Source organism: Chelonoidis abingdonii, chromosome 22, assembly GCF_003597395.2.
Source record: "Chelonoidis abingdonii isolate Lonesome George chromosome 22, CheloAbing_2.0, whole genome shotgun sequence".
Lineage (NCBI taxonomy): Eukaryota > Metazoa > Chordata > Testudines > Testudinidae > Chelonoidis > Chelonoidis abingdonii.
Genome location: NC_133790.1, coordinates 12212115 through 12224417, shown reverse-complemented (window position 1 = coordinate 12224417; position 12303 = coordinate 12212115). Strand labels below are relative to the sequence as shown.

The 12303-nt window shown below is 40.2% G+C and overlaps 1 protein-coding gene across 6 annotated transcripts in view; it reads left to right on the top strand.

The window, feature by feature from the left end:
• RIMBP2 (RIMS binding protein 2) overlaps positions 1-12303 on the top strand; it is a 357320-nt gene that overhangs the window by 339794 nt on the left and 5223 nt on the right. For 3 of the 6 annotated variants that reach the window (XM_075059901.1, XM_075059900.1, XM_075059904.1), the window contains 4 exons: positions 2306-2490; positions 6222-6390; positions 9125-9190; positions 10578-10681. In XM_075059901.1, the coding sequence (XP_074916002.1) occupies positions 2306-2490; positions 6222-6390; positions 9125-9190; positions 10578-10681 (524 nt within the window). The remainder of the gene's footprint in view (positions 1-2305; positions 2491-6221; positions 6391-9124; positions 9191-10577; positions 10682-12303) is intronic. The other 3 variants (XM_075059902.1, XM_075059905.1, XM_075059903.1) reach the window with 1 other exon arrangement.

The window sequence follows — 12303 nt, the reverse complement described above, 5'->3', positions numbered from 1 at the left end:
AATGCTGTGTGTCTTCACCTGACATGTCTGCTCTCAGTTTCCTGAGCCCTTTTCTTGTATGTAGCAGCAGTAGTACAGTAGGTTTAGTTTAAATGTTAGTTTAGAGCTCAGGTGACGTCAATGGCATTTCTAAATGACATTCCTATATTGGACAGCTGCAGGACGGCCAACTGATCCTCTCTGCATACTTGTGCAAACTACTATGTCATCACGGCTGCATCCAGATCAGATGCAAACTTCGGGAAGGCAGTCCTGCTGTCCTCCTTTAAATAGACTCCGTGGCCCACCTCCTGCAAATATTGGAATACATGACTGCATCTACTCAGAGATACCTACCCATAATTGTTGTTCTTCAAGATGTGATGCAGATGTATATTCCACAATCCATCCTCTGTCCCCTCGGAATCGGAGTCTGTACTTCTGATGTTCGGTGCAAAGGAACTGCAGGCGTTGGGGAAGCACAGCCTTGGTACAGCCAGGGGAAGGGCTAGGATTCAGGGTGTGAGCACCACCCCATGGATACTGCTAGGCAAAGTTCTCCAGATAGGGTGCCCAGGCTGCGCGCACACCCACATGGAATACACATGAGCATCATGTGTCAAAGAACAACAGTTACAGGTAGGTATCTGTTTTTTAGGTTTGAGAGCAATAAGCTCTGAATATATAGAACCAAATCATCAATTGGTATAAATCAGCATAACTCAGGGACCCCAGTGGAGCTATGCCAATTTACATTAGCTGAAAATCTGGCCTACAGCAGCCAGTCAACAGCCTCTGAGCGAACTATAAATAACTGGGCCTCTCACAAGATGTCTGCTCTGATTGCCTGAAGCAGACGTGACCATTCTGAATCATCACCATTCCAGTTCAGAACTGTTTTGATGAAGTCTGTGCACAACTCATGCTTGTAACTAACTCCAACTGACTTCAGCTGGAGTTGGCTGCCAGTCCAAGAGGGCATAATTTGACCTGTCTCACTTAAAAAACAAAATGTGCAATACTCAGAATAAAAACCCTGTTTTGCATTTCCAGTCCATCTGACAGTGGGAATAAAACATCATTGCAACTGGGGGGAAATCCCTGTTGCCATTTGTCCATGTCCTGTTCTTGTTCCACTTCCCTTTTGTGCTTTGTGCCTGTATAAAGCTTCCTGGCTGGACTGTTTCCCACCCTTTGGCTGTTCTGCATTTCCTTGTCCACCTTCTTTATAGTGTTCTGGTCACAAGTTTCAGTAGCCATCCCCTTGAAGCTGTGCCCCTCTAAACTGACCTTGTTTTAATTACAATTTTTTTTTAATAGAGTGATCTGGCATTAGGAGTAGATAAAGAGGGGAGGGTCATCTTAAAAAAAGTTCTATATAAATCCTTAATCAAACATTTAAATTATTTCAATAAATATATAATCTCTATGATGCAGATATCATTAAAACAGAAATATTGGGAATAAATATATAGATTTAACATATAAAAGCAGGCCTTTAGGGGAAAAATTGATAGTAGTGGAAGATCTGGAAGACTGTGGTGTAGCTAAAGGCCTTGATTCAGTAAAACATTTAGGTAAGAGGTTGACTCCTGTTGAAGTCAATGGGACGTAAGCGTATGCTTGAAGTTAAACGTGTGATGGGCCAAGATTTTCAGCAGTGATTTAGGTAGTCTGTGTTTTGGGTGCCCAACCTGACATATTTTGAAGGGACCTGGCTTTTGCCTAGCATTGGACAAAGGTATTGGTCCTGAAAATTCCCAATTCTGCACTGGGTTCTTTCACCTGCACAAAGTTCAATGCAGGATCAGTGTCTTAATATATATATGGGTAATATGTATTTGGCTTAAATGCAACCCTAGCTAACAGGTCTAGATGGATTGCAACACAATTGTAGGCAAGAAACAAGTGTATAGGAACACAGCTGGACCATAAACATATTTTGTTATTTTTGTAGTATTGGTTTAACCTTTGTCCCATTCACAGGAGGGTTGGGACTGTGTTAGCAATAACTTTGTTTAAATACCGTTGTGGCTAGTCGTGTCCTAGTGCCATTCCTCTGACAAATGCAAGCACAGGGCTTGTCTACACAGTGCACTCGTCCATGGTAGAGGGATACAAATTCTAATGTGCACTAGTGAGCTGCGCCCTAACTGGCCTGTGTAGACGCTGCTGGAGCACATTATAAGTTCCCTAGTGCATGGTAATGTAGTCCCATTTCAAACAGAGATATAGGAACAAATTTCAGACCTAAATTGAAACAAGTTGAAAAATTATTCTGACTTGCATTGCTGAATTTTTGCTTCTTCTGATCTTACTTTCACAGATCGATACTGTAGTCGGGACCATCTTTCACCAGATATTTATGAAGAATCAGAAACAGATCCTGGCACAGAGGATATTTCTCCTCGAATATTTGTTGCTCTCTTTGACTATGATCCACTGACAATGTCCCCCAATCCTGATGCTGCAGAAGAAGAGTTACCATTTAAAGAAGGACAGATCATTAAGGTGGGAATCTGAAAAACAAAGCAAACCAAAGACCTGGTTTTGCAAACTGGTCCTCATGGGTCCATTCACACAAGAGTTTCTAGGACCTTTTCTTTAGAGCCAAACGCATTTACATATCATGGCATTGAGAACTGTCATATGCCTGGTACTGATGGCATTAAAAAAATGAGATAGAGGGTAAAAGTTTCAAAAGCACCTAAGTGATTTAGGCGACTACATTCCATAATTTTTTTCATAGCAAGCTCTGAAGTTACTTAGGCCAGGTCATCAGAGATGCTTAGGCAGTGCTCTGCTCACCATGGCAGTACCTACCCACTAGGTAGCCTACCACTTAGTGTAATCAGCCCTGAGCTAGGCTCCCCATACAGTGTATGGGAGAGGTAGGCACCTAAGGGATTCTCAGAAACTAGCAAGTGTAGTAGGGAGCCGCCTACGCAAGCCAAGAGCAAAATGTCATTGAGAAGGTCGGGGCATAGGCACCTATGCAGCTGACCTGCTCCACCTGGCTGATGATAGGGTTTCTCTCCTCTCCTGGAGTTAAGACACTGAAGCCAGGTCAGCCCTTTAATAGCAGCTGAAAAAATGTGGCGCCTGCTCATGCTTGACGTATGTTTCCATATGCCCCCCGTTGTCTTTGTGCAAGTGCTGTGATGTCCCCACTGCTATTGGTAGACTGCATCTGGCCCTCTTGCTGAAGGATCTTACAGATTTCTCTGTTTGCATATGTGTTAGATAGATATCTTCCCCACATCACTAGTCTGTACGAGCCCTGCATTGCCAGTGGTCTGGGGCACTCTTAAGGCTTTATGTTGCATTCCTTGCACACCCAAAACATCCACTCCCAGACGAGAAGGACATTGACTCACTTCTTAATGGAAGCTAATTGACATCCTACTTGTAAAAACTGTAACAATGGGCGGATCAGGCCCTATGTGTTTGTTTAGCAGATACAAAACACACGAATTACATTCTTGAAAACAAAATGAGTTAAAGCTATATAATTGTTAAAAGACATATTGTGGAAAATCATGTAAATATATACAAAGTAAATCTCTTTCATAAACTTTAATAAGTAAACTCTAATAAGTTACTAAACTCTAGTTTAGTAAATTCTATTAAGTTCTCAAGCAGTGTTTTTCTTACTTTGCCTATCTATAAATTTCAATGATTGTTGATGGAAATATTTTTTGTCAGTTTATGTGCATGTATGGTGAAATCAATGTTTACTGACATTTTTCATAAAAGTCTAATCCTCCAAGTCTACTAATATAAGCAAATGATTAAAATACTGGAGCAGAATGAATATCTTCACAAACAAAAGCAAGTACTTATATATTCCCATGGTTTTGGGGTAATCATATCCAATGCCAACTGAGGCAATAAGTAAAATGCTTAAGGTATAGAACATCACAATACTGTGCTTCACTATACTTAGATGTTTGTATCATGATCATCTTTTAAAATGTTTAACGGCCAGCTGGATGGTGGAAGTCACTATTCTTATGATTTAAAGTACAGTTCCACTAGGCACTGTAGTTACTTAGGGTATGTCTGCACTAGCCGCCGGAATTCATAAACTGCATAGATTCCCCAAATAGTCACATATAAAAATCATTGTTTTGCTGGTAAACTGAGGAGACTTGACCTGGAGTTGTCATAGTATAATTCCTCAGTTTGAACCTTAGAGTTTAAATATGAGGTACTAGCATAAATTCCTCTAAGCTTAATTCCAGTTTAGATCTGATAGTGCTGCCACCAGCCAGATTCCAGTGTCTGGCGCACTTTGGTCTCCCCAAAACCTTCCCTGGGGGACCCCAAGACTCAGATGCCCTGAGCCTACAACAAAGGGAAATAACCCCCTCCCCTTGTCTCCTCTTTATTTCCTCCCCGGCTTCCCCTCCCTGGATGGCCCTGGACGATCACCCTATTTCAGTTCCTTGAATTGCAAAACAGAGAGATCAAGTTTCTTTCACCCTCAGTCCAGAGTCCCTGCAAAGGTAAGCTTTGCAACTCTGACAAAGAGATTTCCCCTCCCCCTCTTTCCCTGAGAGAGACCGTAACCCCACAGAGATTCCTATCCCCTGGTGAGTTCTAACTAGGAAAAAATCCAACAGGTCTTAAAAAGAAAGCTTTATATAAAAAGAAAGAAAAAGACATAAAAATGATCTCTGTATCAAGTTGACAATATACAGGGTATTTGGCTTAAAGAAAAATGAATAAACAGCCTTATCCAAAAAGAAATACAATTTAAAACATTCCAGCAAACTACACACATGTAAATAAAAAACAATATAAAAACCTATTGTCTTCTACCTTTGTACTTACACTTGGAAACAGAAGATTAGAAAGCTTGGAGAGAGACAGTTCACTCTCAGAGCTGAGAGCAACAGCGAGAGAAAGACACACACACACAGAAGTTCCCTCCCTTGAGATTTGAAAAATCTTGTTTCCTGATTGGTCCTCTGGTCAGGTGTTTGGTTACCCCTTTGCAGGTGAAATAGACATTAACCCTTAGCTATCTGTTTATGACAGGAGTCAGACAATAACTATGCCCTAGTCTACACTGGGTGTAGTTGAAGTTGACGTCCTTAGATTGACTTACCATGGTGTCTTCACTGCGGTGAGTCTGTACTGATTAAAAACTCAAATCCTTCCCAGCCCAATAATGTGTTACAAGGAGAGGTGGCACTCTAGACAATAATCTATAGCTTATGTAATACAATTAATACAACTGAAATAGAATCATATTCTAGATAACTCCTAAGATTCAAGGCCATCTTTTAACTAGTTTTTAAAAAAACTCAATAGCATCTGTGGTCTTTGTACAGGAAAGATCTAAAATAAATCAGTCATTCAGTCTTAAAGACATCTTTAAGTAGTTCAGTCCTAGATTCAGTCTGTATTTGAATTTGTAGCCATCTTTGTTATTTGATATCAACTGTATTTTTCACAAATGCAAAGAAAAGAATTTTTTTAAGCTACATCATACAGTACTGAATTTTCAAATATTTTCACAATTTCTTACTGTAAGCTTCATTTCATTAGCATTTGGTTAGTATCAAAGATGGGACAAACTGATTTAATTTGGATTCACCTGTTACTGGGAATCGGATTTTGGAAACAGTTTTATTATAGGTAAAATACTTTCTTGTATGTGACAAAAACGACAAGGAGTCCAATGGCACCGTAAAGACTAACAGATTTATTTGGGCATAAGTTTTTGTGGGTAAAAAAACTCCACTTCTTCAAATACATCTGGTATGTGAGGTATGCATAAATCTTAGATACACACAGCATATTTCACACACAATGATTTCTTGATCTAACTTTGATTTTAATCTACTTAAAAGTTTAATCTACTTAAAATAATAAAACTTGTTCCAATTCTTTAAATGCTCACTATAGTCTCTACCACCATAAATAGTGATGCAAATAACATTAAGACTTTTGGGGGGGGGAGGGGTGGCTTTTAAAGGTGTTTCTCACTTATGTTTATGTCATAGCTAACAAAACAGCTGATTTCTGCTGAAATGTATGGTATCACAATTCAGAGGTACCTAAAAAAACCTAGTGCTCTGTTAAAAAAAGAATAAAAAAAAATCAGAGTAGCTGTAAATAAACACAAACCCAAATCCAAAGATACCTTGCAATCCTTCAAGAACTGTTTTGTAATAAATCTCAAATATTAAAACAACATTGATTGATCCATTTTTTATGTCTTGAATATTTAGGTTTATGGAGATAAAGATGCTGATGGATTCTACCGGGGAGAAACTTGCACAAGACTTGGCCTCATTCCATGTAATATGGTCTCTGAAATCCAAGCAGATGATGAAGAAATGATGGATCAGCTTCTGAAACAAGGGTTTCTTCCTCTGAATACACCTGTAGAAAAAATAGGTAGGGGAAAATATATGTCCACAAAATAGCAATTTAGTGCTGTTAACTTGGCTGTTTGCGCTTTGGCTTTTTTTGATGATGTGGCACATGCATATAAATTTTACAGTAGTCTGCTACTCTAAGGGATACGTTCTGTGTCAACATCTTGCTTGTGTTTTTTTAAAAAATTCAGAATATTTAAGCATTTTCACTGATGATGACAGAAATGAGGACTTGCATTTCAGTACTGCACATATTAATATATTTTTTTATAGACTGATTTTCTGAAAGATTTCTAGACAGAGAACAAGATCCCTCTGCTTTTGGCATATGCAGTGCTGAGATGTTTGATAAATGTTATGCTGACTGCTGGAAAGCATAAAAAGAATCACTTGTTTGTTCTTTTTACTCTTCTATTTTAACCTACTTTACCATAAATTTAAAGGGATGGTGGCAAAGGGTTATGCCTCACATTATTCAGGTTAACATTGCATAGTCAAAAAGTTTAAAAGATATTGATATCACAAACCAACCTTTCCTGTTTTGAACCAGTAACCTTAAATCAGTGGTTCATTGTTGTACAGAGACATATTGTAGTTATATACAAATATATTTTGAGAGGGAAAGCCATCAACAAATTTTAAATCTTTCAAAGGAGCAATAAAACAAAGATTGTAAACCACTAACATTGGTTCAGCCTTGTTTAAAAGTGAACTGTAAATATGGCTACATAAAAACAAAAACAATCAAACAAAAAATCTCTCCAGAATTGTTTGCAAGATTACAAACTGAAAATGTGTCTTGCCATGGAGGGTTTTATTTAAGTACTTTTCACAAAATGAAACATTTATAGGCTCTTTAAGATCCTCAGAATTCTCAGCTCAGTATTTCCCCATTTGTGTGCTGGAGCAAATGGACTTAAGACATGTAACAAAGGGAGTGAAAGAACCATGGGTAAAACCTGAGTAACTAGAGGTACCTACGTAAAATTTTAAACTGAATTAGGAATCATTGACTGGGACATAGGCTCCTAAATGCCTGGTTTTCACAAGTATTTAGAAACTGAAGATGCAGATAGGCATCTAGTGAGTTTTACAAAAGCACCTGAGTCGATTAGGCACTTAACTTCCTTGCAGTTCATGTGAGGTAGGTGCCCAGCCCACTTGGGTACTTCTGTAAATCTCACTAGATGCCTGTTTGCATCTTTAGGCACCTAAATATATGTGAAAATCTGGTGCTAAGTCACTTTTGAATACAGAATTTAGGATCCTAAAGTCTGGTCTACACTAGGAAATTAGGCTGATATAGCTACATTGCTCAGGGGTGTGTAAAATCACCCCCCGCCCCAAGCAATGCAGTTAAAGCGACCTACCCCTGGTGTAGACAGCGCCAAGGCGACAGGACAATTCTTGTGTCCACCTAGCTGTCGCATATCAGGGAGGTGGAGTTCTGACACTGATGAGAGAAGCCCTACTGTTGGCGTAAGTGGTGTCTTCACTGAAGCACTCAAGTGCTGCAGCTGCACATTTTAAGTGTAGACAAGCCCTTAGTCTCTTAGGGTTTGTTTATGCTGCAAAAAAACCTCCAACCCAAATCAAAAACGTGGCAGCGAGTCTCAGAGCCTGTGTCAGCTGACTTGAGCTCAGGGTATGGGGCTAAAAAGAGCAGTGTAGATGTTCCCACTTGGGCTGCAGCCTGGGCTTTGAAACCCCGGAGCGGGAGGTGGATCTCAGAGCCAGCTCGAGTGGGAACATTTACACTGCTATTTTTAGCCCCATAGCGTGAGCCCCACAAGCCTGAGTCATTTGACCCAGGCTCTGAGACTTGCTGGATGTATTATTTATTTATTTATTTTGCTGTACAGACATACTCTTAGGAACTTCTGAAATCTTTTACCCCAAATCCATATTTAAAAACAATTATCTCAATGTGGCCTGATTTTCAAAAGTGCTGAGCACTCTCAGCTCTTGCCAAAGTTAGTGAGAGTTGTAGATGCTGAACATTTCGAAAATAAGATCATTTATTTAGGTGTTTAAATATAATTTTAGGAGCCTAACTTTAGTCCCAGCAGATTGTGGCCATTCTAAGGATCTGATCCTGGGAGCTATTGCTGCAGGCGCCATTGGCTTCTTTGTTACGTGCTACTGGTGATGTCTCTCACTCTGGCAAAGCAATGAAGAAGTCTGCAGCACAGATTTTTCCAGGAGGGGGAAAGCACTTGTATTAAAATGCCACTCTATCTGTAAGCATACTTTTCTTAATGTTCTGGAATGGTCTAACTGCTAGTAACCGCCTTCCCCCACCCACTGCAGTTCACCTTTAAATATCTTGAGACTTTAAAAGCAAGTGTCTTTTCTCTTAAATCTGGATCAAGTTTTCTCGTCACGCTTTAAAAGAAATGCACATAGAACCCTAGAGTTCAGAGAATATGGAGAGTTTGGCTTAATTTTGAATTAAATACAAACCAAGTGCCTGAATATACAAACAAATTCACATTTTCAGACCCCTTCTGTCACACAGTCTGCCCAGGCAGCACTGCTAGCAGGATCAGGCCCTAAATCTCCAGTCTGTATTATGCTGTTATCACACATGCTTCAGTCTGAATGTCAATTCAAACATTTAATTAACATGCTGTGTTCAGCTATGACTAATTTTGCTTAATCCTTTGCCCACATTAAATCCTTAAAAATTAAGAACTTTGAACAGCTTCATATCTTTTCCTCTTCTTTTATTTGTATGCATTCCTTTCCTGAAGTCAACTGTGACCGTTTCAAAGAGAGCACACGCTCTGTACACCGCAGATCCAGAAAGTCAAAAAGAGGTCTGTGCTAAGAAACAATAACTTGATTCAAGCTGTAAATGAGCTGAATTGCTTTGAGCTGTCTAGATTTACTTTTTATATCTTTGATCTTTTAGAAGCAGAGAGGCCCCTAGTAGTGAGCAGGCCTTCCCTTATCCTAGCAGAGTAGTAAGTCAAAGGGACCCACTGCTTCTTCAAGGCAGTCACCAGGAGTTGGTCCAAGCCACAAGGGAATTGGCTCCTACCTGTAATAATCCAGCCCTTCACTTTGGACTTTTCTCCTTGCACTCTGTATAAATCCCTCCTTGCATCAGCAGCTGAGATTGCTTAACGTTCCCAGTGACTGGGTGTGTGCTGCAATCTCCTCTGGTTGAATGCTTCATTCGCAGCTAGTAGGTGTGAAAGCCAGAGTGCATGCTGCATACTGCCCCACTGATGACAGTCTTCTCCTACTACCTTCCCTCCTCCACCCCCCGCCCCCACCCAAATGCTCCTAGCTCATTGGAGCACGAATCCTAAGGCTGCTCCTAACCAGTTTTCCTTTATCACACTTCATAATGCTCTTCTTTAGCTCATCAGAACTGCCCTCTATGCCTGTTGTAAGTAAAACTAATAGCATGTTTCTCTTGTTGTGGCATCATCTGCAAGAATCATGCTGCTGTCATTCAGTTTTAAAATTAAGCCTATCATAGACTTCCCTGTAAATGTTTAATGTCAGTCAAACATTTCATCTAATTTCCTGAAGCTGTAAGTTTTACCTCTTTCCTTCTGTCGCCTGCTAAAGAAAGCTGGAAACTCATGCAATACTTGAAAGTGTGTTTCTGTAACCACAAGACTAATGGAAACATTAAGATTCATTTAAAAAATTGATAAGTCACTTGTCTTGGATCAATTGAGAGCAGTTCTGTTTCTTGTCCAACTACCCTGCCAAGAAGGGGAAGAATAATACCAGGCACAAAATTCCTGTTGGCTTTAGCAGGAAAAAAAAGACCAGTGAGGAAAAGTGACAGTCTGCTTGAAGTGAAACAGGCTAGAATCCTGAACAGCTACTATCCAAAAGCCTGGGGAGTAGCACCTGATGATTCTTCTAACCAAAACGATTTTAAAAAGGTATAACGAATAGTAGCTTTGCTGAGATGATTTAGAAAGAGTAGGATCAACCCAGCTGTTAAAAATTATAGAGTTATTTTGGGCTCGAGTCCAGCTTGCATCAGGAATCCATGACTATGTTAATAGATTTGGTATCTCTCTTTGGTCACCTGTCCAGCTTCCTAGAGAAATAGTTTTGAGTTGATTATTACACTATTGAGAAAATAACAAGAGGAAAAAAATTGCACTATGCTGGTTTTTGTTTTTCAAAATAACTTGGATAGCTTTCCTCCCCTTTCCCTCCTTATGGCTGGAACAGAAAGGAACAGAAGGAGTGGCAGACAGCAGTCTGTGTCAACACGGAGGATGGTGGCACTATACGATTATGATCCAAGAGAAAGTTCTCCTAACGTTGATGTGGAGGTATTGATTTAACCAAAAACAATTTTTATGTTTGTCATTTAGCTATCCATTGAAGTCGTGGGGTTGGTTTAAACACATGTTCATGAACATCTTTCAGGAGTCAGCTCAGCTGTGCTGAACACATTACATAGTCTTGTGGATACAATAAAATCATAATGGTAATATATCACAGGCCTACCTGAAAATTGGTAAATTATCATAGACTCTCAGGGTTGGGAGATCATCTAGTCCAACCCCCTGGCCAAACTCCCACTTCATTTTTTTTAACCCCAGTTCCCTAAATAGCCTCATCAAGGATTGAACTTACAGTTCTGGGTTTAGTAGGCTAGTGCTCAAACCACTGAGCTATCCCTCCCACCCCAAGGAGTGTTTATTCCTTCCAACTTAATGGAATAAACATTTTCCAAAGCAAAGAGGGAAAGAACATTTAAGCCCCAATGCACCTAGCATCCTTCCTTAAGAGAGTATGATTGTCAGAAGTGTCACAACTCACACCAACAAGCAGGTAGCCTGAAGTACAAGAATTGATTTTGAAACATGGAGATGCAAAAAATTCCAAACACCTGCAGTCATAAAATATCAAATTTTCTGCCTTAGTGACCCACTGGGCTTCATGGAAATGTATGATGTCTAACTCTCTATGTAATCTGTCTATATCATGCCCTTTTAATGGTATCTTAAGCAATTATGGACTGTTTCCCAAATCTTCATCATGGTTCTCAACCTATTTACTTGTGGGCCACATGCAGCTGTGCATGTTATGTGGGCCACATTCACATAATATATATATACACTACCTGTATGGCCCTGAGGTTGTCACATGGGCTGCAGCTTTGTGCTGATTGGGCCACAAGCAGCCTGCTGGCTGTGAGTTGAGAACTTCTGCTCTAACCTCATACGTTTCCCATCAGCAACAAAGCAGGCAATGCAGCTAGTTTATGATGCTCTCAGTTGGTGTGTCTCTGTCTTCTCTCCATATGCTGTACCAGCTCTGTGCAGATAGTTGGCCCAGTATTATTACCCAGAAAGACCACAGACACAGCTAGGTGGTAAAGGCACTCGGCTTTATTGTCCATTGTCACAGATACACTAATATGTATGCCCAGCCGAATGGACTCAGCTCAGCAGTGGGACTTTCCACTGCCCCCCTCGGCTGGACAAAGGGGTAAGGCAAAACACCCCAACATTTATAGACTGACAAAATGAACTTACGTACCACTTATGCGTTTCATGACATCTGCTTGTTACCTCACCTTGTATCTTGCTCCAGGTGTCTTGGGCAAAACATCCCTATTCATCACTTCTGTCAAACCCTTTTATCTGGTGCTAATCTTTTGGAGTATGTTCACATACATACCCTGTATCTGTTACTTCTTAGTAGGGCCTGTATTTTAGCCATGCCCGTGCCAACTTCCTGTGAACTTGAAGCATCTGCTTCAATATATGGCCTGACTTTGCTGACTATGGTTCAGGCCTCAGGTCTTGCACCAGGCCCAGCCCACCAGGCTCTCTTTCTCTCCCCTGCATACGATACCTTTACTGTCATCTTAGAGCTCCTCCAGCAAACACAATTTCAAGCATGCTTTTGAGAGCAGGCCAAACTCATGAAACTATGTGGCAAA